Source organism: Leptonychotes weddellii, chromosome X (assembly GCF_054177405.1).
Source record: "Leptonychotes weddellii isolate Sample4059 chromosome X, ASM5417740v2, whole genome shotgun sequence".
Taxonomy (NCBI): domain Eukaryota; kingdom Metazoa; phylum Chordata; class Mammalia; order Carnivora; family Phocidae; genus Leptonychotes; species Leptonychotes weddellii.
This window is the reverse complement of record NC_138385.1, coordinates 73,517,670-73,543,244: the sequence shown is the minus strand read 5'-3', so window position 1 is coordinate 73,543,244 and position 25,575 is coordinate 73,517,670. Positions and strand designations below refer to the sequence as shown.

Genomic DNA, 25,575 nt, shown 5'->3' with positions numbered 1-25,575 from the left:
CATGACTACTTGAAGAGAGTTTTAAATGTTTAAAAATGTTGCTATCACTATCGAGAGGACACTTGCCTATGAAAAACATTATGAGTTTGTGGAAAAAAGTTAATAGATTAAATATTTTAAGTAATTTAACTATAGCATTATAGTAGTCATCTCAGCACTTTCAGTATCATTCTTACTTAATTAAGTTTATCCAGTTCATTAATAGTAAACTAGCCCTGATTGGCAGTTCTGTTATTACTAAAGTTTCAAGTTTTCTATTGACACAGATTTTATGATTTAATTTCTCGAACAGCAGTCTCTTGATCAGGAGTTTCATCTTCTTCAAAGGTTGGGTTGTCAACATGAGGAACAACATCCACTGCCATGGAACTTGCCTCATGGTTTACCAGCTGGAGATTTTCATTTGCTGACTGCGTATGTTCTTCTAAAGGTGGTTCATCTGCTCCCTGAACAGAAGCATAGCCAGACGATGCAGTCTCACTGCGATTATCCTCTTCATGAGGAGAGGCACTATTTGATGTTTCATTGGAAACAGGGACTTGTAAAGACACTGATCCATCTTCAACATCCACCTCAATTCCCAAAGCTTTGAGTATGTCACATTTGCACATGGGGCAAGTCCTGTGTTCTAACAGCCATGGGTCAACACATGTCTTATGGAAAATATGGTTGCAGGTTAAGATGCGCACCAAATCATTTGGTTTATATAGTTCAATACACACAGCACAACTATCTCCATCAGGGCCAATTTCCTTGTCTCCTTGTTTCAGTGTACGTAGTTGAAGCCTCCCAATAGCTTTTTTAGCATCTGCCTTTAATTGTCTCTGTTTCCTGCTTTGAGCTCTTGCATTCCGTAATCTTTGAGCAGAATAAAAGATAAAATAGCCCACAGTTGCTGCCGTAATAATAAAAAAGGACACAGGAACGAAGAAAATTGAATAGTGATTCACCCAAGGGCCATGTTTTTCCCTACTTCGATGACCATTGTTACTTGTGTGCCTCTTTGAATAGATGGTAGAATTTTTGTGCCTTTCAGATTGCCAATCATGATTGCAACAATGTCTCCTGCACCCGGGTGAGACATGGGGATGACCTCATTGCGGGTCCCCGGGAAGTTAAAGATGACGGCTCCAGACGCCCCTCTCCCGTAAGCCAGATGGATCTTGTCGGCGAAGGTGCAGCCCCCGCCGCGCTGGATGAGGGCCAACCAAGAGACCTGCACGGTGCTTCCCCAGTCCCCTGGGACCGTGGGCACCGTGAAATTCGTGTGCAGGTTACAGGCGTTGAGCGCCCCCGGCCCGTCGGGCGGCACCGGGACCCCAGCCACAGGCTCGAGCGGCGAATCCTGGCCGTACACGCCCTCCTCGCTCAGCTCCCACACCGTGCGGTTCACTCCGGTGTGCGGAACCCGCCAGGACACGTTGAGGTACGCGGTCCACACTGCCTCGGCTCCCCGGGAGCCGGGGGCATGGGGGCTCAGCGCCAGCAGGAAGCACCACGCCAGCAATCGGGAAAAGCCGCAGCCGCCGCGGCACAAGACCCCGGCCCCGGGCGGCGGCCCCATGGCGCGCGCGCTCTGCGGTTCCCGAGGGCCCCTGGCCCGCGCCCTCCCGGCTCTCGGCAGGACCCCGGCCGGGCCCAGGTGCGCGCCAGGTGGGGAGGGGCCGGCACGCGCGGCGAGCGAGGTGGGAGCCGCGAGGCACGTAGCGTCGGGCCGAGCGGTTGCGGCAGATGCAGCTCCTCGCAGCTCCCGTCCTCTGCTCAGAAAGGTCTGTATTCTTGTTGATAGTAATGTACCAATGTCAATTTCTGGGTTTGATATTGCATTATCTATAAGCTCTACAAGATGCCACCATTGGGGAAAGCCAGGTGAAGGATACAGGAGAACTTTTATAACTTTTTTTGCAATTTCCTAGGGGTCTATAATTATTTCAAAAGAAAATTTTTTTATATAGATGTAATCAAATGGACTGTTTTCGCACAAAGATGCAAAACTGGTATGTTGAGGGCCTTGGGTTATGTGCTCCCTAGAAAAATTGAGGAACAGGCTCAGATCCCGGGTGGTATTGGATGATCAAAAGATTCTCCATTATAATAAGCACTTCTGGCTTCTGTGCAAAATCACCAATTTGGCAGAATAAGATGATGATTTAATATCAGGGCCTTCATAACCATTTCTCAGTCTATCTTTCCAACCGCATCTCCATCCATCCACACAAAGAACATGACATATAGAGGTAGTGGACTACTTTTTTTTATTTCCCTTGGGCAGAATGCATATCATCATAGCTCTTGAGTCTTTTTCCTGCTTCCTATTTCCAGGAGGACCCCTTCCCTCATTCTCCACTGATGAAACTCACCTATACCCCTCTAAGATGCCTTTCCTCATTATAAGATTCCACCCTAGCCAGGCAAAATTATTTGTTTCCTCTTTACCCGAAGAACTTATCACTTTGTAATACAGAGTTTTTGATTGGTTTAAATCTGCCTCTGAGATAATAAGTTACTAGTGGAAGGAAACCATATCTTACTTATCCCTTGGATAGTGTCTGGCATCATGCTCAATAGATTTTTTGATGACATTAATTTAATGTAGTTAAAATGGATATTGAGGAATTGTTGACTTTACCAGCTAGCACATGAGTATTCTATGTGAATAAAAAGATTTAGAGATAATAAGGCTGGAAAAATGGATCCCTTCCCTCCGTACAGATAAGCCAAAAGTTAATAGAAGTCAAAGACCCATTAATGGTCTGGATTAGACAAGACTTGGCACAAAAACAAAAAAGGAAGAAGACCTTTGGAAAGAGAAAACTGAAGGTTAGTCTCATTCAATTTAAAGGGTTCACAATGTAGAAGGAAAATGGAATCCCTAAGACACTAGGACACTTGATATTATTTTCTCACTTGAAAAACATCATCAATTCACTGTTGATTGTTGTTCTATAATAAACAGACCAGTTATGTGCCTCACTTGGACTCTGAGGCTCCCAGTTAGACCAGTTGATTACTGAAATCCTCAGGTGTGATTAGTGTTGTAAAGAGTTAGAGTACATGTTAAGGGAGAATACCAGAAGAGAAGATGGCGATAATGTTTTTAACTTATGCATCCCTAACTTTGAAATGTACCCAGAATAGAGCCATTTCTCATGACCACTACTGCCACCATCCTGGTCCAACTTGTCATTGTGCCTCACCTGGACCATGGGAGCAGCTTTCAACTTGGAAGAACTGTTTACTCTGTTTTCAGCTCAGGAGCCAGAGCTGTTAAAATGCAGTCAATTCCTATCACTACTGTGCTCAAACCTTTCAAATGTGTCCAATGTCCCTCAGAGAAAAAGTAAAGATTTTCTATGATTTGTAACTTGACAAGACCTGTCTCATCCTGTTATTACTTGCTAACCTTATCTCCTAGGGCTCCCCTTCTTACTGGTTCCTTGCTACACCTCAAACATTCCAAGCACACTCCTTTCTTAGGGCCTTTGTCCTTCCCCCCTCCCCTACAGCTCTTCCACTAACCCCTGACTTCTTGCGTTTACTCAATGATCATCCTCACTCTAAAATTCCAATTCACTATGCTGCCACTTGACACTGATTTATGTTTTCTCCCTAGCATCTATCCCTATCTAATATAGCAGATTTTTTATTCATTTACCTTGTTTTCTACTCCAAGATACCACATCACTATGTTCTTCAAAATAAGAACTGTTACTTCACTGGGTGCCAGACACTGGGATGAGGCCTTTTTGTGTGTTACCTCATTAGATTTCCACAATTTCCCTGTGAGTAAAGCAATACTACTCCTATTTTTCAAATTAGGAAATAGGTTTACATCAATGGCCTTCCTAGTGTATTTGAAATCTGCAGTGGATCCTTTTTTTTTTTCTACTCCCATCTTCCATATGACCAAATTGATTTCAGTAAAAGTCATAGAATAATTAATATTTATCATTATTTTCTTGATTCATTCTTTAGTTGTAAAACAAAAAACCATTAAAAAAGAAAAAAATTTCTTCTAGAGGGGAGGGGGGTGGGAGGATGGGTTAGCCTGGTGATGGGTATTGAGGAGGGCACATTCTGCATGGAGCACTAGGTGTTATACACAAACAATGAATCATGGAACACTACATCAAAAACTAAAGATGTAATGTATGGTGATTAACATAACAATAAAAAATTTTTTAAAAAAGAAGAAATTTCAATTCAAAAAACCAAGTGAAATAACTCAAGTTCTTTGTGTGTGTGTGTGTGTGTGTGTCTTTAAGATCACTTTACCTTCATTGTTTATTTCAAATCTACTGTTTAAACACAGGAATGTGGAGTACCTCAGGGACTGGAGATGTGAGGAGCACATAAAGTGAGCTCGACTAATTCTGACTGACCCTTTACTTAGTCTCTCTCTAGTCTGTACAAATGCATGTAGCTGAGTCTCTGTGTGTTAGAATAGCTAAGGGTTTTCAAATTTACCACCTTAATGCTCATGTTCAATGTTTGTTAAAGGATCAATAAGAAAAATGTGCTTACATAACACAAATATAGACACAAAGAGTCATGGAAGCTGGAAACAAAAAGCTCTCAGACTTCAAAGAGAGAGAGGAAAAAATATCCTCATGAATGAATGTCATGACAGATAAGGAGTTTGAGATAAGTCTTTGAATATAAATAAGTCTGAGAGTTGACAATTCCGGGAGGGCTTTTCTAGTGTAAGGTAGCATAGAGGCAAAGGCAAAGAGGCAGGGAAGTTCAGCATGTTTTAAGCCTAATGGGGAGCAGTCTGGTTTTACTGATACCTTGGGTGGGGAGGAGAGGAGTGGAATAAGAGAAATAAGTCATGCAAGATGTTAATTAGAAGTTTTGCAGATTAAACCCAACCCTCTCATTTATACCTGGGCAAGCTATTCTGCAGGTTGCTCACACTTCTTCAACCTACTCCCTTCCCCATACAGGACAGTCTGTCATCCCTGAACAGAGCCAATCAAAGGGTTTTTGATATAGGACTATCAGAGGCTCGGAGAGAGGTATCTGCAAATAACTACCATCCTAACTCAATTTACAACACTGCCAAAGGAGTGTGCCTTCCCTGCCATTTTCTGGTGGAGCAGAAATAGCAGGAGCAAGGCAATAATTAGCTAGCACCACTGATTTGTGTATGTGATCAGGGACTGAGTCAACAGGGAAGTAAAATAGGCTTATGTTATCCCAGGATTTTCCAACACTCAGGTTTACATATTTATACAATAGCACCCCTTCTTATTTCTTTGCTTCCCCCTTTGGATTCCATCCATTTTTCCATTCATTATCTACTAGTCCTGCCCCGGATATAACCTGGGCCACTCCCTGAAAAGTCATACAGTGCTGCTACCTCCAGAGCTCAAACCAGGCTTGACCATACTGGCTACCTGCTTTATCACCCATACTCTCCTTCCTTATGCTTCATAACACAGGTCTGTTTTTTTTTCACATGTGCCCAAGCTTTATTATGCTTCCATGATGCATATTGTATAAAGAAATAGACATTTGCTTTCCATTCTACCCTGTAGTTGGTGTGAAATTGACCTATATCTTCACTGTCATTATACTTTGCCATTTGAGGGAAGACTGGTCTGTACCAGAAACCAAAGCAAACATTACTTGTTTCTGAAATACTATTTGATTTTGAACATATGAATATATTTTGTGGTCAGTTTTCTCCCCTATCATTTACTCCCCAACACAGTAACAAATAATTTTGTCAGTTAGATACAGGCTTATGATACAACTTTTTTAAAGTAGAGACCATTGCTATTTGGGCTCTGAGCTAGGCTGTACATGGCACTATTTCATTTCTACCAGAAATCAAAAACAATGCTACTTCTCAGGGCAGCTCTGCCATGTATATCCCAGCAGCCAGAGAAGGATGAGAGCTCAACAAACGAGCAGAAAAAAAGTTTTTTATTTTTTATTAGAGTGGAAATAATCTCTCTTACAAATGTATGCTTGACTTAAATACTTCATGTCAGAATGTGAAAAAATTAAGGGCTTGAAAACATCAAGGATATTTTGAGACTTCAATATGAAGTTATTGGAAAAAAACAAAAGTGTTAATCATGGAATTTGGATATCTAGTCTCATATCCACAGGACCAATGCATGAATTAACATTAACATTGTTTCTGTTGTTTTCCTGGATGTCTGGGGGCTATTTCATTATGCATTCTAAAATTTTTTGGTATTAGTTTGAAATGCTACAACACATTTCATAGGCAAATATGACTAATAATTAGATTACTTAAAATGACATAAGATTGGCAAAAAAATAAATGTCTAACAGGATGAGATCAGGAAATTATGACATATCTACCTACTCACTCAACCAAACTCTACTCAGATATTCAAAATAAATGAGTTAGCTGAACTTTCCCTAGCCATGTTTTACTCTTTCATTTATTCAAGAAAATTTACTGAATAATCCATTTTGTGCCAAAAATCTCTGCTAAGAATCACTGGTAAGCAAAATATATCCGGTTCCTGTTCTTATGCAACTTTCCTCTTAATTGACCAATAAATCATATAATCCAAATATATCAGTATCATGAAAGGAAAATATACAATGAGCTAAGAAAAGATAATAGGGACACCTGATATCAACAGAGATAGAGAAGGATTTTCCAAACTAAATTGTAGGCTATTATAATGTTAATAACAAAATTTTCAAAAACTTTTTACATTTGTAAATTTCAAAGTACTTTATATTAGTCATTTTTGCTTTCTTTTGTTTTCACTACGTTATCAAAAATGCTCTGTGGAAACAAATAATAAACATAAACCAGAAAACTAGAGTGTGTTGTTATCTTTTAGCTTAAATATTGCAAAAGTGAGCCTTAAACTTCATGACATTGATTTTAGGATCCATCTGAAATATAGCTAAATAATTACAGAACTTCCTGTGAACATTACAGCCCAATAAAAGTTAGGAGGTTTGAAGTATACCTTTAATGTTCAAAATGAGCACTTTAATATGAGACATCAAATCTCACAGCCAAAAGTGCTCGATCGAGATTAATCCAGATAATTTCTGAGATCATGTTATTTATCAGTAGTATATATAATTCAGGGTATTACACAATCTGCAAAACAGTAGCAATTTAATATAGAGGAAGGGCATCAGCACCAGCTGAGAGCACTTAGAAGACATACCAATTTGCAACCATTGCCCTTAACAGCAACTTGCTAAACATGAAAACTACAAAACTACCTTTCTTTTTAATTAAAAGGAAACCTAGAGAAGTTAATTGACCATTCATTCACTCAGTGAGTATTTATGGAGTGGGTATAGAAGAAACTGTACTAAATCATCAATTATCAATCCACATGGCAGCTTTTTTTGAAGAACAACACTGTCGACATTAGGAGGATGTTACTGGGAAGCCTCTATGACATAGTCTGCCCTTCATATGCAGTGGCCCATTTTAAAGTTCGGTATTGTTACAGGCAGCAGTAAATACAGGCATCTGGGACTCTTGGGGGTGGGGAATGGGGCCTCTCAGGTGAAGTGGGAAGTCATTACTCTGAAACACTGTAAATTTAGAAGGAGCCATTGACAAACTACTTTGCTACTGTGTGTGCTCGTAAGACGAGGTATCATTAGGAAAAGCCACATAAAGCTGTTGCAGCTGTGTTATATAAAAAGTGGGGACAATTTAATAGAAAATGTCATCCTTTGCAGAATGCTGATTGCCTATTTTTTTTCCATAAAGCCTTCTCATCAGAGGGACTCCAGCAGCTTGAGAAGGCATCCTGTCACTGATGTTCCCAGACGTCCCCGAGTACAAAACTCTCCATGTGCTGTTTGGCATCTAAAACATTCTGCTTTCTTTTCCCTTTTCTTTTTTTTTTTCCTCCTTTGTACTCCACTATGGACTTTGGAATATTGTCTTCTAGTGAGGATGGAACAAGGACTGACTTTTTGACACTGGAATTTCAGTGTAAACAAACAAGCAAACAAAAAAAATCGGCTGAAGCCACGAGGTGCTATTTTTCTGTATTCTGGTTCAGGAAATCCTAAAGCTGTAACATGAGATAATTCTATAATGTTAAGGATTTCTCCTTAACAGATGGCAGTCATTACAAGTTACTGTAGGGCATAACTCTTCAGAGGCTAAGATAAAAATTTGTGTCCACACAAAACAGAAAAGAGATTTGATGGAGAAGAGGCAGGGTCAAGTGCTTTTTTAATCACGTTAGAATTCTCCGACTTGAAAGTTCTATTTTCTCATAATTAGTTTCAGAAAGGTGACTTGGTCATAAATTTTACATCATAAAAATCATTGGGCTTCAGAAATTTAATAGCTACATGTTTTCACTGAGTTCAAAATAATCCCGTAATTCTTGTCAAATGTTCTACATTCAATAATTCAGAATTTGTTGTCACTAAGAGGATAAAGGTTTATGCTATTTGGGTGTAAGAAATGCTGCAAAGTAAATATATCATACACTACCACAGTCCAAAATAATTGTCAGTGCCATGCACACAGTGCATTCACTTGTTCATCAATTCATTCATCCCACAAATACATAATGAGCATCTCCTTTCTCGGGTATTGGTCTGGGTGCCGAAGATGCAACTGTGAGCAAAAGAGACAAAAATCTCTTTTCTTATGGAGCTTATCACCACTTGAAACACACACAGACACACAGACACACACACACATATCTGTATTAAATTAAAGAGTGACATACCTTAGTGGTTCTACAGTTTGGTAGTCAGATTTTGTGCCTTCTCAGATTACTGGTATTTACACCAGAGGATGGCAGAATATGCCACCCCAAAATAACCTTCTTTGCCATAAAGATTATTTTGAGCTGATTATTTTGAGAAACAGGAGACACAGGAGAAGCTCTGAAAAGAGTAAGTTACTCTTTTGTATGGGACATTTACATGTATAAAGGAAATCTCCATTTCTATTTTTTTTTAAGATTTTATTTATTTGAGAGAGAGAGAGAGAAAGCGCAGGAGCAGGGGGAGGGGCAGAGGGAGAAGGAGAGAGAAATCCAAGCAGACTCTGTGTTGAGCACAGAGCCCTATGTGGGGCTTGATCCCATGACTCTGAGATCACCTGAGCTGAAATCAAGAGTCAGACTCTTAACAGACTGAGGCACCCATGCACCCCTGGAAATCTCCATTTCTAAAGGTGTCTCCTTCACACTACCAGGAAGGGAAGGATGACCGCAAATCACAAGAGACTCTTATCAATGGAGAAGGCACTTAATTAAATCTGCATAACAAACCTTATTTGGTTTACCTTACTTTTCTAGGTCACCTGCTCATAAATGGCCTCCCCCTTGCCCCTCTTTCTTTTGTTTTTAGCTGAAGATAGTATTTAAGCCTGAATTCTAAGCCACCTCTGAGAATTACTCATTTTCCCCTGGTTATTGAGACAGGGAAACTGAAGGGACCCCATGAAAAATGCTGTTTTGTCCTTTGCTCCTTTTCCTGCTTCTCTTCTTGCTAGGACCTGCACCTCTGCCTTACACATGTCTTAATGTATGTCCACCTTGTAAAGGTCAAGGATTTAATGGTTTCTTTGGAGCGTTCCAGCACCATAGATAACATCTAAGGAGTGACCAGACCAGGTCATCATGTACGTTTTCTGAGACCACGGACTCCAGGCACCTTGATGCCAAGACCCCTTGCTCCAGGCCATAAGTGACTTATGGAGGACTCCTGAGCACTCATTCGTTTCAGGATGCCTGAGAGGACACACCCACCAGGCCACCATCCTAAATAAAAACCCCAGACCCCAAGCAAAGATGAGACTCATTCTGCTTTTCCATTCTGAGTCTCCCAGACACTACATCTGTATCTACTCTCTCCATATCTTCAATAAATTCTACCCCCACTTCCTGCTGGCTTGGGTTTGATGTCCATCCTGTGCAAAGCCAAGGACACTCTTGGCTGGTCCTGCAGGACTCCTCTGGGTCCTCAGACCTGGCCTGCTTATATCAGTATCTTCCATGTATACAGGAGATATACATGCTAAACTTTTGTTTTTCTCTTATTAAGCTGACTTCTGTTACAGGAGCTTCAGCCAAGACAAGTGTTACACACTTAAGTGATCATGTACACAGGATGACCTACATCCCATCACCTCTGCCACTGTGGATTGGTTAAAAGCAAGCCACAGGCCCTCTTTGTAACCCTTCCCATTGAGTATATGGAGAAGATACGTGGCTTGTTTTTGATGGGAACCCAGTCTTACCTAACACATTGATTACAGCTTTGTGAGACATGAACCAGAGGACCCATCTAAGCTTTGCCTGGACTTGTGGCCCACAGGAACTGGGGGATAATAAACATTGTAGTATTTTTTTTTTAATATGGCAGAGAAAATTAACACAAAACAGAGTTGTGATCTTGCTTTTAGATCACAGAGATAACTATCACTCATCAAACTAAAATACTTCAAAGCCATTTTTTGATAATTAGGTTATATCTTCTGTGAAGGAATATTTTCAAAAGTATTGCCTCATTGGGTCAAATAATTGTTTTGTGTTAATATTTTTGTCACACAAGTCCTAGTGGCCTACACTAATCTGATGGAATGAGCCAACCACATAGGACCGGCCTTGTCTTTACGGAATGAACCAATTTATAAACAAACCCATGAAGGTCCCATTCTGCTCCTCACTCAATGAGCCAAGACAATGGGCCCATCACAATAGCTTAAGTATAACTGTGCTTAATGTGTATTTATCAATTTATCAAGAGCTTTTACTAACTTCATCTTTCTTAGTTCTAAGTCAGTGAGAGAAGTATGTTCCCCAGGTTTACAACAAGGAACCTGAGGCTGAGGGAAATGACAAACTAAAACCATATCATTAGTAAGTGGCAGAGGTGGGACTCAAGCCACGAAATGTCATCAGAAAGATAATGCATTGCTTGTTTCCCTCTGCCACAGCAAACTGTATAGGAAATTGACTGCTCTGTCCCTGCAGTCTGCCCTGAGCCAACAGAGACTTTCAAAGCAGACTCTGAGCTGCGGCAGCTCCCTGCCACCACCCTCCTTCACAGGAAGCTTAAGCCAGAACCAATGCTCTCCTTTCAATTAGAAGTAACTACAAGCAACATGTGAACCAATGGGAAAGAACAAAAGGGAGTATCTCCTCCTTCGAGTTATAGATTTAGCCACAACCAGTCACTATGTTCCAAGTACTGCACTGGGTACTGGGAATAGAGAAATGAGTAAGAACCATTTCCCCCACCCCACCTCCTACACACCACTACTACCACCACTGGGGGCTTTTAGTCTGGGAGACAGAGACTTACATTATTTCAATTTGATGTGTTGAGTCTTAAGAGTGGGCACTAATTGCAAGGGTACTATGAGACCACAGTGGACCAATGAATCTACCCATGGCTTTCGAGGAAGTCTTCTGACAGGAGAAGGAACCTTAGTGGAGGTCTACAAAGGTAATTAAAATTCCAGTGAAATGTTCCAGGCAAACGAAGGCAGTAGGCAAATTACGGAAGCAGAAAGCAACTTGAAGTGTACAGGAACACTCAGCAGTTGAGTGTTAATAATAAATGAAGCATAAGACATGAAGTTGTTGGAGAGTTAGCTATAAAAATCATAGCCTAAATTGCGTACATGCCCGCCATATGCCAAGCTCTGTGGCAAGAATCATACTTACAGACAGCAATTGAATTCTAACAACAACCGAGGTAAGCGCCACTATTATGTCCATTTTTCAGATGAGAAAACCGAGGCTTGGAAAGGTTGAGTAACTCACCCAAGTTCCCACAGCTAATAACTGGCAGAGTGGGCATTTTAACCTATGTGATTCCAAACTCTTAGCCAAATCCCACACTGCTTTTCTAAGTAAGACACAGGTCTGAAGAACACTGTACTTCTTCTTAGCCTATAGCAAAGGTCATAAAACTGTTTTTATTTTTTTTAAGATTTATTTATCTTAAAAGAGCTGGGAGCTGGCAGAGGGAGAGAGAGAATCCCGAAGCAGACTCCCTGCTGAGTGCAGAGCCTGACGCAGGGCTCAATCCCAGGACCCAGGATATCACAACCTGAGCTGAAACCAAGAGTCGTCCGCTTAACCGACTGAGCCACCCAGGCACCCCATAAAACTGTTTTTATAGAGGATCGTATCATAAATATTTTAGGCTTTGTGGGCCATATGGCTTGTTGCACTATTCAACTATACTGCTGTAGCAGGAAAGCAGCCATAGACAATACATAAATGAATGAGTATGGCTCTGTTCCAATAAAACTTTATTCACAAAAACAGGCACTGGAATGGATTTGGCCCATGGGCTTTAGTTTGCCAACTCCTGATGAGTAGGAAACCATTCAAGGGTTATAAGCAAGAAATGGACATGATCAGTTTTGGACAACATGACTTAATTGTCTGGTTCATGCCAGAGACATCCTCAGGCCATTTCAGTCTAGATGAAATGGCTGTTTCTATAAAGTGTCAGCAACTGAGACTCAGTCTCCTTATACTTTCACTTCTCATTCATTTTATCCCTTTATTTCAAAAATATTTATCATAGTGAGACCTCAATATATTAATAATAAATATTATTATTATTAATAATAGGTCTCACTATGATTCAGGCACCATTTAAGCATTAAGGATATAAGAACAAATAAAAATAAAGTTGCTTTTCTCATGATGCTTACATTCTGGTGGCAGGAAGACATACATGCACGCACACACACACACAAATAGGAACAATATGGTAAGTTATGATGAATCCTCTGGAGGAAAAAAACCGGGGCCAGCCAGCACTGGGCAGGTGGATTTTATATGAAGTAGTTAGGAAAATCACTCTGATAATGGGACATTTGAACAAAGACTTGAAGGAAACAAGAAAATGAGTCAAATGGATATTTGTAGGGAAGAACAAATTTAAAACCCAGTAGTGGGAATATACCTAGACCATTTGAACAATGGCAAGGACATTGATATGGCTGGCATTGAGTGAAGATGAGTGGGGTGCAATATAAGAAGAGGTCAGACAGGGACCAAGGGTCAGATCAGAATAAGAAGGGCAAAAGAGGGATAGTTAGTTTATTTATTCTTCAAGATTTTATTTATTCATTTATTTATTTATTTAGAGAGCATGAGCAGGGGTGGGGGAGGGCAGAGGGAGATGAGAGAAAGAATCTCAGGCAGACTCCTTGCTGAGTGCAGAGCTTGACATAGGGCTTGATCTCATGACCCCAAGATTATGACCTGAACCAAAATCAAGAGTTGGACACTTAACCATCTGAGCCAACCAGGTACCCCAGGGTCTAATTTAAAGTATGACTTTCAGTGGTGGCCTAATTGGGCAAGGTTTTAACATAATATCTTAGTATTTAGTGGTAGACAAATGATCTCAGAGCAAGCCTTGGCAAGTACACTGTTGTTTGGTAAATGAATTGCTTCCTAGGAGAGTAAAGTAAACTTCCCTTACAGGAATGTCCTGAAGCAAAGAGGGAAGCTATTTATCGTTTTATACTCTTACATTTCCTGGGTGAGATTATCCTGGAAAAATAAGTCATGTTGACACAGGCGATCTTAATTCTTAGTCCCATTTGCTGTGTGATGTTGATGTAGGTGGACACATGTCTCACATGCTTAAAAACATTGCACCAGGGCGCCTAGGTGGCTCAGTCGGTTAAGTGTCCAACTCCTGATTTCAGCTCAGGTCATGATCTCATGGCTCATGAGATCGAGCCCCAGGTCAGGCTCCGCCCTCAGCACTGAGTCTTCTTGAGATTCTCTCACTCCCTCTGCCCCTCCCCCCACTTGTGTGAGCTCTTTCTCCCTCCATATCCCCCCAAAATAAACAAATAAATCTTTAAAAAATATATATCTCATGTAACCCTCACCTTCAGGAAGGAATGAGGTAGGAATTATTGTTGTCCCCACTTCTCAGATGAAGAAGTTAAGGCACTGAGCTTTTAGGTACCTCATCTTGGTCACATAGCTACCAAAAACCTCAAACAGGCCTGACCAGGTTCAGTGCTGTGCCTTTCAACCATTAGGGCTGGTGCGTCCTGACTCTAGACATGAGGTCTAGATAAAATCATCAGAAATGGAGGCTCTTCCCACAGACAGTCAGCAAGTTCAAATACACCACTGCACTGCTGCATTTTAGCCTCCAAAAGCATCAGTTACTACAGGACCAGAGAAGCAGTCTGCACCCTGCATTTCAAGTATAGTTGGAAGGCGATTTCGCCAAGGGTTTTTTTTTTTTTAAAGATTTTATTTATTTATTTGAGAGAGAGAGTGTGTGTCTGAGAGCTAGAGCACAAGTAGCGGGGGAGGGGGGCAGAGGGAGAAGCAGACTCCCCACTGAGCAGGGAACAGGAAGCAGGGCTCAATCCCAGGATCAGGAGCTGAGCCAAGGGCAGACGCTTAACCAACTGAGCCACCCAGCGGTCCCTCACCAAGGGTTTTTAAATCTAAATCAAGTAAGAGAAAGAAGCTGGGATGAGCCACAAAATTTAATTTAGAAAAAGGGCCCCAAAAGGAGGCCTTTGCAACCTTGTGGAGTTTCCTTGCAGGTGTCTGCAAATGGAGAAGGGGATCTGGAAAGGAGCTCTGTGTGCAATGGAAATGACCCCAGCTCAATGCTTATTCTCATGGGATACTTTTCCTCCTGCAGGGCTAGAGAGGCTAAGAAAAATAGCAAGCATTCATTGAGAGCTTATGGCATGCCAGGCACCTTTGGGGCTCTCATTGCTTTACATACATTATCTGATTTGGTCCACACAACACCTCCATGTGACCCAAGTGGGAAATACAACCCTACTTTAGAGAGTCAATGGAGAAACACAACATAATTTAAAGGGAAGTTCACGGAGAGCACAATGGCTGTATTTACACAAAATAAAATTAAGAAAATAAAAATAAATGTCTGTTGCCTATAGATTTCTGTAACTTTGTGTAATTGCTGGAGAAAGGGATTTTGAAATGTACCCAAATTGAACTGTACCTGTTATTTTCCAGTTATTTATTTAAAGGTAATTTTATCACACCCTCCACCCATCAAATGGGATAGCATTTCTATCAGATAAATGGCTAGGGATTTTTAAGATAACAAAACACAAGTGAAAACAACAACAACAACAACAACAAAAAAAACCACTTCAAAGTCTCTGAATTCTTTCTGGATAGATGTGTTCTTTACCAAGTAAATGTGTTCTTTATCCAAGTAAATATCAAATACAACCGAAGCACAGAGAAAGAATATGTATCTTCTTATTTTAATGACAGAAATGATCAGGGATACATTACATATGTGTAGAATGATCTCTTTATCTTATATTGAAAAACCGTGAAGAGATATTTCTTCCCATATGAAATCAACCCCCACCATCACCCAAAGAATATGTAAAATGGGAGGAAATTGCATTTCAAACGAAATCAAGAAATAGCCATAATAACAAACTATAACCTGAAAGACTATCAGCCAAATGCAGTGTAATCCTAACCTCAACAGAGGTGAATGCCAGGACAGACCTAAAATTCTGCAGATATTGGGGAGTAATTGGTAATAACTACAAAGGATGTACTATATACCAAGAAATGTTCTAAGTATTAACTAATTTAATCCTAATGGCCCTGTGAGGTAGGTACTTTTATTATCCCCATTTACAAACAATGAAACAGAGGCACAGAGAAAGTAAGTAATTCACTCAAGATCACCGTTGGGGAGCAAAAATTTCTGTCCCCTTCCAGGTCCTTCTAGCCAGACTAAGAATCAAATTGATATGAAACAGATTAACAGGAGAAAATCAAATTAAAGAGTGTACATACGGGGAATCCACAAAGACATGGAAACTCCAAAGACAGTCAGGCAAAATGAGGTCTGTAAGTCATCATGAAGTAAGAAGCGGGTGGGGGCCTGGGACTTCAAAAGGAAGAAGTACAACTCTGAAGAAGAATGAAAAAGAGTCTATGTTTGGTAAACAAATATTTGGCAGGTCACTCAAAAAATGGGACACAGAGAGGACTTTGATCAAACAGGCCTTGATAGGTTCCTCCCAGTCCACACTACATAACTTCCATCATAACGTAGTTATCTATGGTGAAAGCTCTTTTCCGGGGGCAGGTCCTCTACCTAAATTCTTCCACGCAACTGAGGGGGAGGTAAAGAGCTTCAAGGGAAGAAAAAATTCTTCTCTAACCTCAAGGTCTTCCAGCTGGTCTAAGAATTCAATTGACATAAAACAGATTAAGAGGAGGAAAAAAACAAAAGTTTTATTACATGTGCATGGGGGCCCAGTCATAGAATGGAGACCTAAAGAAATGACCAAGGGAGTTTTTATACTTTTTAGACAAAGAGATAATCAATCTGCAAGGAACTGGTGGACAAAAAAAAAAAAAAAGAAAAGAAAAGAAAACTGAACTTTGGGAGCTTCAATGAGTGATGAATTCTAAACAGAATTTGGACTGGGGTAGTAAATTAGTAAAATATTACAAGGGTTGTGTATACAGTTTTCTGGGCTTTAAATTTCCTATCTCTGGTGATAAGGATTTTTCTTTACTTTCTGGTACAAGGAGGGTACCTTTTACATGGGAGGTTTATTTCTTGCTTTCAGAGGGGCAGAGAGGGCCTGAATGTCCTTGCTACACAGGCTGTCTCTTAAGTAACTTTTATTTAAAATAATCAATATGCCAAAGTGGCACATTTTGAGGCAGCCTGCCCTTGGCCCCTACAGAGCTTTTCCTGGATCTGCTGGGTTGTGATTGCTTTTTAACTCAAAATAATCTTCATGCCAAAGTGGCCCATCTTGGGGCAGCCTGGCCTTGGCCCCTAATTATCACACAGCTACTAATTATCAGAATTACAGTGTGAACTCTGGAATCTGAGTAGAGCACAAAGCTTTTCAAAAATAAGTAGCATAAGAATCCCCTGTTTAACAGAGCAAGTTTAGTGCAGGGCTGGGCTGAGGTAGGGGATAATGGAGGGCAGTTTGAAGAAAGGAAGGCAAGGGCCAGGGGCCCCCGTCTTAAGAGGAAACTGCCCTTAAAAGGAAAAGGAAAAGGACCCCATTCTGTTATTCTATACCACCCTGGAAGGAGCCCTTCACCCTCTCCCATGTAAACAACTACTTGATAGGTAGATGAGCACATGGACAAAAAGCTGATTGGATGACAGGCACAAGGAGGGTTAGTCAAATTAAAACACCCCACCAACAATCTCATAAAAACTCCTAGATTTAAACATCAAAATGGCAACCCTCTCGGGTCCCCTCCCTCTTTGGGAGCTTCGTACTACCACTCAATAAACTTTGCTTTGCTGCCCACCACTCTTCATCTGGTCTACCTCTTCATTCTTTGGAGCAGTGTGACCAAGAACCGTGGGCACTGAAGGAAAAGAAATCCTGCAACATATAGACTCCTTAGAGCTACTGTCTGACATAGAGTGGCAGGGCAGGCAGCCCTGATCAAACCATCTTCTAGAAACAGGCAGTCAGTGTGGCAGCAAGGTGGGGGGAGGGGGGAGGAGGAAATGTAGCAGTGGAAAAGTTTTTTTCATTCTTCCCTTCAAGGTTCTTTGGCTGGTCTATTAATTAAATTAATATAAGACAGACATACAGGGGCACCTGGGTGGCTCAGCCACTGAGCCTCTGCCTTTGGCTCAGGTCATGATCCCAGGGTCCTGGGATCGAGCCCCGCATCGGGCTCCCTGCTTCGCGGGAAGCCTGCTTCTCCCTCTGCCACTCCCCCTGCTTGTGTTCCCTCTCTCGCTGTGTCTCTCTCTGTCAAATAAATAAATAAAATCTTAAAAAAACCCAGACAGACATACAGGGAAAAAATGGACGGAAGTTTAGTAACACGTATGCCTCCTGTACGCATGGGAGAGACCCAGGAAAATGGAGTAACTCCCTGAAATGGCCCTAAATACCATCTTCAGTGAAAGACAAAAGAAGATGTTGGAGGTGGGGTATACCTTATGAGAGGTTACCAGGCAAAGCACAGTAACAAGGGTACGGTTGTCATGAAGATTTAGGTCTTTGCCTTCCCCATTGCTAAGAGTTCCTCAAGGTTTAGCCACCCTTCTTTTGCTAGTCCAGCAAGGGAGATACACTTACAAATGGAGATTTCTCTTATACATACAAATGTTTCTTACAAAAGGGTAATTTCTCACTTTTCAGAATTTCACCTGTGTCTGCAGTTTCTTAAAAATAACGAGCTTCAAAAAATCAATATGCCAAAGAGGTATATTTCAGGATGGTATATTTCACTCTCCTTCAGGAGGCAACCAACTTGTAGCTCATCATTAGCAGGAGAAGACCAAATGCCAAGTCACGCTCAAGAGGCCTGTGGCACAGGGGGCTTTACTGCAAGACCACTGGGCCAATCTTGTTAGCCTGAGCCACACAATCCACGAAAACCCCTTCTGACATTCTGGATTTAAATCCAAGCAGGCTGAAGCCTCATGTGTCCTTCACACACAATTCTTCAGCCAACAGTCCATAACACAAGTCCCGCATCACATTTTGAAGATAAGTTTTATGTCATTGGGCCCCAGATAGATTATTCACAGCACAGGTTGGTCACTGGAAAATAAGCTGATAGGGGGTAATGGAGGGAACGATCCCTCACTCCACTAGCCAAAATAAACTCCAAAGACATGAAATGTTTAAACATAATGAAATATTTAAAACCCAAGAAGAGGGGACCCTTCCACTCAGACAGAAGAGCACGTGACTCTTATCTCAGCGTAGTGAGCTTGAGCCCCACATTGGGTGTAGAGATTACTTATTTAAATAAATAAAGTTTAAAAAAAAATTAACAAAACCCAAGAAGAAAGCAGAAGGGATTTTAAACAACGCATTTAGGGTGTTGATCAAAAAAGTTTGAAGACCACTGCTATATCCATTAAAAAAAAGAGCATATAGGGCGCCTGGGTGGCTCAGTCGGTTAAGCGACTGCCTTCGGCTCAGGTCATGATCCTGGAGTCCCAGGATCGAGTCCCGCATCGGGCTCCCTGCTCGGCAGGGAGTCTGCTTCTCCCTCTGACCCTCCCCCCTCTCATGTGTTCTCTCTCATTCTCTCTCTCTCTCAAATAAATAAATAAAATCTTTAAAAAAAAAAAAGAGCATATAATCCCTGCTAATAGATCTGTATCTTTAGGGTACACAGTATACATTATATATATAAAATACTATCTATATGAGATATGGATTTATGCCTACTATTGGAGATAGTGGTTCACCATACCATAAAATGTATTTCTATATACATCCACATAGAGATATAAATTTAATCCTTACAACTCCATGAGGCACATGTTCAGAAATCAGCCCTATCTTTAGAAAGCCAACGTGTAATAATAATGGTAAACTAGAAACAGTGGTTCACTTCATATTTTATAATATGTGCATGAACTCTGTAACGTCTGTTAATCAGGCTCCTCCGAACCGTCTTTTCAACTAGGTCCTGACTTTTGGGCCTCCATGTTCATCTTTGCACTGTCTACTTCTAGCAAGGGTCCTGTTAAGCCAGTTTAGCCAGAATCACCAGCCCTTGATACCTAATCACTTTCAAGTTCTAACCACATTCTTCATCCTCCACCATCCCCTAGGTGATGTCCAATCAACCTGGCCTGCCTCCAGGAAAAATTCTGTTGGGTCACTTTAGCCAGAAAATCCACCCCCCTTACCTCTGATGTTTCCTTTCACTAATTTTTCCATCAATGGACCCCCACTCTGCTCCTCGGCTAAAAATTCCCATTTTTCATTTATGTATTTGGAGTTGAGTCCTATCTCTCTCCCCCACTGCAAAACCCCTTTGCAGTGGTTCCTACACCAATCGTGGTGGTTCTGAATAAAGTCTGCCTTCCTGTTCTTTCACAGGTGTTGTGACTAACTTTTTTTTAACCAATCTTAAGGTGAGGTAAACCCCTATTTACAAATGTAAGCATAAATCCATGTTTTGAATCAGTGGATAGCACTGATGCTAGACACTTGGTAACATGGTCTCAGTAATGGGGAGGATACCCTAACTTTCCCTTGTGTTGCTGAGTTACTCTCTCTAGTCTTAAAGTCCTGGGTGTGGGTGCACAACCTCATGATGGAATCTGGGTTATGGGTTTATGCCTGGCTACCTTGGGGCAGAGACAAAAAGAATATTTCATGTTCCCTGATGGGAGGCGAAGCTCTGCGTGAAATATGGGATTCCCAATGAAGGGGAAGTAGAATATAACACCCCAAAATATGCCTCCTTGGCATTAGGATTATCTTGAACCGGTTATTTTTAAGAAACAACAGACACAGGAGAAGCTCTGAAAACTGACTAGAAGTGATCCTTTTGTAAGGGGAACTCCCTTTGTAAGGGTGTCTTTTTCTCCGTACCAAGAAAAGGGAGAGGACTCTAAATCTCTAGAAACTCTTCCCAATGGAAAAGGCAACAATTTAAATCTGCATAACAATCTTACCCTTGTTTAGTGTGCTCTGCTTGATAACCTTCCATAACTGACCCCCAACAGACACACACACACACACACACACACACCACACACATCTTCTTTCTCTTTAGCTGGAGATAGAAGGTGGTGGCTTGAGCCATTTCAGGGAGTTATGCAGTTCCTGGGTCTCTCCCATGTATACAGGAAGGATACACGTTATTAAACTTACGTTTTTCTCCTGTGAATTTTTTATTAGCAGGGTACAGAGTCTCAGCCAAGAGCCCAGAAAGATAGGAGAAAAATTCGTTCTCTTCCCCTTATACCAACAATAGGAAAAGGTTGAATATTGGACAGCTGTGACAAGGAAAACTGTCCATGAGAGCATGTCTTAGCAATCCATAGTGGCTGAGAACATGGGCACTAGGGTCAACAGACTGAGATCCAATACTGGATCCAAACTCTGCCAACCCTGTAACCTGACTTCTCTCTCATTTTCTTTTCAGTTGAAATATAACTGATATACAACGTTATATTAGTTTCGGTGTACAACATAATGATGGATATTCGTGTATATTGCAAAATGATGATCACAATAGGATTTCTTTTTTTAATGGGGTTTCACCTGAGAATTAAACCCTAATGCCCCAAAGCAATCACCTGAGAATTAAACCCTAATGCCCCAAAGCAATCACTGGATGCAACACATGAATTTCTCTCCTATGTACCTAGAATGGTGCTAGCTACATGTTCTCTTTGGAAGAAATGAGAAAACACTCATTCAAACCTTTTTCTCTAGGGCTTAATTCTCACACCAAACCCCTTATGAGAGTAGTTGCAGGCTAAATAAATCACTTCTCTTTTCCATGCCTGTTTTTTTCATTTTAGCTTCTGAAGTATAGGTACAAATTGTACCTGTTCATATTTTTTTATGAGAATTTAATGATAACACATGTAAAGCACTTAAAACAGTGCCAGGCACAATAATATATGTCACTGTTATCAATATCACATTCATATTTGTATTTTCCACTTCTTCTTGAAATATGGGTCTCAGTAAATAGTTGAGAAATGAACAGGTGTGTGCATGCGTAAAGATAAACAGTAGTACTGTGCAGAATAAATTAGGACAGATGGGAGGCAGAAAAACTGGTTGAAACCTGCTGGAATAATAATATATATATATATAAATATATATATATATAACTGAAGAGGTTTTGAAACAGGGGGACAGTAGTGAAAATGGAGAGGATGCAGGTTTCTGACATGTTGCAGAGATGATTCCACAGGACTTGGGATATGACAGGATGTGGGCAGTAGAGATCACTCATAGCTGTTAGCTTGGGTAACTGAATGAATGAATAGCGGCATCATCCAGAGAAAGGAAAAAATTCCAGGGAAGAATGATGAGCTGAGTTTGGGACATTTGGGTAATCAATCTTATAAGAAATCTTTTTTAAAGATTTATTTATTTATTTATTTATTTGAGAGAGAGCGTGCACAAGTGGGAGGGGCAGGTGCAGAAGGAAAGAATCTCAAGCAGACTCCACACTGAGCGCAGAGTCCGACGAGGGGCCGGATGATCCCAGGACCCGGAGATCACGAACTGAGCCAAAACCAGGAGTCGGAAGCTCAACTGATTGCGCCACCTAGGTGCCCCTAATCTTATAAGAAATCTTATAATCGGTCTTTTTTTTTTTTAAGATTTTATTTATTTATTTTGACAGAGAGAGAGAGAGACAGTGACAGAGGGAACACAAGCAGGGGGAGAGGGAGAAGCAGGATTCCCGCTGAGCGGGGAGCCCGATGTGGGGCTTGATCCCAGGACCCTAGGATCATGACCTGAGCCGAAGGCAGACGCTTAATGACTGAGCCACCCAGGTGCCCCTCTTATAACCAGTCTTTTAAGACTGGATATTTATTCAAAAAGATCTCCTGTTAAACCCGAAGAATCCTCCAATCAGGACTGCATCCAAAACATTTCGAGAAGAGCACCATACTTGGTGGTTTGGTTGTATGCTGGCAAGTCACAGAAACAATTGTAACGATATTAGGAAGCAGCAGCAGAAGAGTACAGGAATTTATTGCTGTAATACAGGAGAATACTGTGGAATTAATTGGGAAGACTATAGCAGGGCCTCAGAAAGAGATTATAGTTGGGAAGGAGAGCCAGCAAGTACCCAGGAAAGGCTCTGTGTCTGGGTCTTCTTTCTTGGGCTGGCTTCCTTATTCTGTCCCTGAAGACTGGCCTTTTACTCAGATCATATGCTGGGAAGTGGCCATGCCCCCTGTAGCCGATGTCAGTGTTCCACCCAGACCTCCATCAATCCCCTTTTGTCCTTTTTGTGGATCCCTTAGCTTTGGTATACTTTGCCTTCCAAAAGTTAGCACCTGCGACCCGTTTAGGGGACAAGTGAGGCAGTCCTGGAGTCATTTGCAGGATGTAGCAGAAATGGAAGTGCCTGGAATTTACATTCCTTCACCTCTAGGGTAGCCCCCCTTTTTTTGAAGTATATATATATTTTAGGATTTTATTTATTTGGCAGAGAGAGAGAGACAGAGCACAAGCAGGGGGGAGCGGGAAAGGGAGAGGGAGAAGCAGATTCCCCGCTGAGCAGGGATCCCAATGTCGAACTTGATCCCAGGACCCTGAGATCATGACCTGAGCCGAAGGCAGACGCTTAACTGACTGAGCTACCCAGGCGCCCCTAGGGTAGCCCTTAGACAGTGGTAATGTCTGAAGGCATCTGAATGCCCTGCTTCCTTGCCTCTAATCGGGAAAACTCCAAGGTTTACTTTATATTCACAGGTTTTACTGTGGAATAAGACTGAGTTCCCCTACCCTCTGTGGGACTTTTGGTTTTCCCTTTTCCAACCCTGTTTCCCTTAGTCCCTGACTGATTTTTCCTGTGAACACTTATCTAATGATTTATTTGCAGATATATCTTCATCTCAGGGTCTGCTTCAGGGGGACCCAACTATTATACATTATATGGTGTCCCCCCAAAAAGATATGTTGGAAATAAGGTCACTGCAGATGTAATTAGTTAAGATGAGGTCATTAGGGTGGGCCCTCATCCAATATGACCAGTCTCCACGGAAAAGGGGGACATTCGGACACAGACGGACATGCAGAAGGAAGACACAGGGAGAAGATGGCCATGTGACTTGACTGAGGTACCTACCAGCCAAAAAATGCTAAGGATTGCAGCAAACACAAGAAGCTAGAAAAGGCAAAGAAGAATTATCCCCTAGAACTGCCAAAGAGAACACAGCCTTGATTTCAGGCTTCTGGCTCCAGAATATGAGAGAATAAATTTATGGTGTTTAAAGCTTCTCGGTTTGGGATATTTTATAATGGTGGCCCTAGGAAACTAACACACTAATCATGAGTAACTCTGGTCCCAAGTTTTACATCTCTTCTAAGAGATCAGCAGAGATGGACACCAGATTCTCTTAGTTCCTATTCCAAGTACAGATTCTGATTGGAGAATACAGGTCCTTCAACTCTATGCAGGGGGTGGAGTAACACTGTATAAACAACAATGTTGTGATTAAGAGGAAACAGTTCCCACAGCAAAGGGGAGCACCCTTGAGCCCATGGATGGAGAAACATCCCCAAAATAGCCACTGGAAAGAGATTTCTCAGCATGGAATTTTCCTGTCCTTTGTACAGTCCTAAGTGTCCAACAAAAACCAATGAAGGAGTTTGGTTACTTTTTCAGATTCAGAAGATGTTCCAAATTTATAGGGATTTCAAAACATGAGATTTGAAAAAGCCTCCAAGTTGATTAGTGTTGCCATTTTGATTCCCTGATTTGGCTTCTCGATGGCAACAATGCATGCTACAGAATAACATTAATTCAGAACCAACAACAAATCCTGCTGTGCATTGAAACATGAAGTCAATTTATGTCAAATGTTGTTTCATCAAGTTTGAAACATAATAAACAGAAATGGTACCAGTAAATCTATGAATTTATTTAACACCACAGTATTCTGGATTTTAAGCCAACTCTAAAAGGGAGGAGAAAAGAAAGTTAGGGAAAGGCTTTTTTTTTTTTTTTTCCTTATGACTCAAACTGAAAGCAGAACATTTTGCACACTGGCTCAGACATTGAATTTCATTCCCACCCTCACCGCAGCAGCCAATTTGAACCTGATTCAAAGCTGATTGTTTTCAAGAAGTTACTAGTATACATGTATTTATTAATGGACAGGCACTGAGTCTCACTTCTCTTCTACTTCCTCTACTAATCAAGTTATGAAATGTGATTTTCAGTAACTCTGAACATATGTGCAATGAAATGAAATACAATTTGTTTATTTCAACATCCATCCAACTTTTTTTTTTTTTTGAATACCATTTATTTTCTCATTTAGGGCAGAGGAATTTCAAAGAAAGGAACCTGGCTCTTTGAAGTTTCTTCTTGAGTAGAAGTAGTGGTTTCTAATACATTGGCTGTCAACTGTCACCATCAGTTACCCAAAAGCACACCCTGCAGTAAAGATTCTGATACAAGTGTTTTATGACGGATGGGTTTTGAGGGTAACCTGGCCAAAGGGAAGAAACAGGGGAGAGGAAGAAAGCAAGCAAACATGTGTCTTAGGCCAGGTCTTGACCTCCACCTGGTCCTGAGGAAGTTACACTTCAGACGTTGTGCTGTTTCTCGGGCAATAGCTGGGCTTTCTTTCTTACTCCCGCACCCATCAGTCATTGGATAAAGGTCGCCCAGTGCTCTGGTCTGAATGTTTGTGACCCCCAAAAATTACAGGTTGAAAACCTAATCTCCAAGGTGGTGGTATCCGGAAGTTGGGGGAAATGGTGATTAGCTCATGAGGGTAGAGCCCTCATGAATGGGATTAGTGCCCTGACAGAAGAGACCCCACAGAGCTCCCTGGCCCCTTCCACCATGGAAAAACACAAGAAGTCCACAACCCAGAAGAGGGCCATCACTTAATCATGCTAACATGCTAACGCTCAGACTTCTAGTCTCCAGAACTGTGACAAATACATTTCCGTTGTTTATCAGCCACCCAGTCTGTGGTGTTTTGCTATTTTTTATAGCAGCCCGAACAGACAGAAATGGGTTGGGAGCGGGTGGAGGGCATGTGAACTCCCTGGCAATTCCAACTTTCTGCTGTTGTGACAAGAGCAGACCCAGTAGCCCAAGG

The 25,575-nt window shown here is 41.3% G+C and overlaps 1 protein-coding gene and 1 long non-coding RNA gene across 2 annotated transcripts in view; both read right to left on the bottom strand.

The window, feature by feature from the left end:
• The window catches only part of LOC145717866 (uncharacterized), a 483,779-nt gene that overhangs the window by 143,265 nt on the left and 314,939 nt on the right, over positions 1-25,575 (bottom strand). Inside the window, exon 8 of the long non-coding RNA XR_014141354.1 lies at positions 15,804-15,920. This is a non-coding gene — a long non-coding RNA (uncharacterized LOC145717866). The remainder of the gene's footprint in view (positions 1-15,803; positions 15,921-25,575) is intronic.
• On the bottom strand, positions 7-1,628 carry LOC145717971 (E3 ubiquitin-protein ligase RNF128-like). Its single transcript, XM_081809427.1, is given in 2 exon segments — positions 7-967; positions 970-1,628. Coding segments are annotated over 2 exon segments (1,293 nt in total). The 5' UTR covers positions 1,565-1,628; the 3' UTR covers positions 7-269.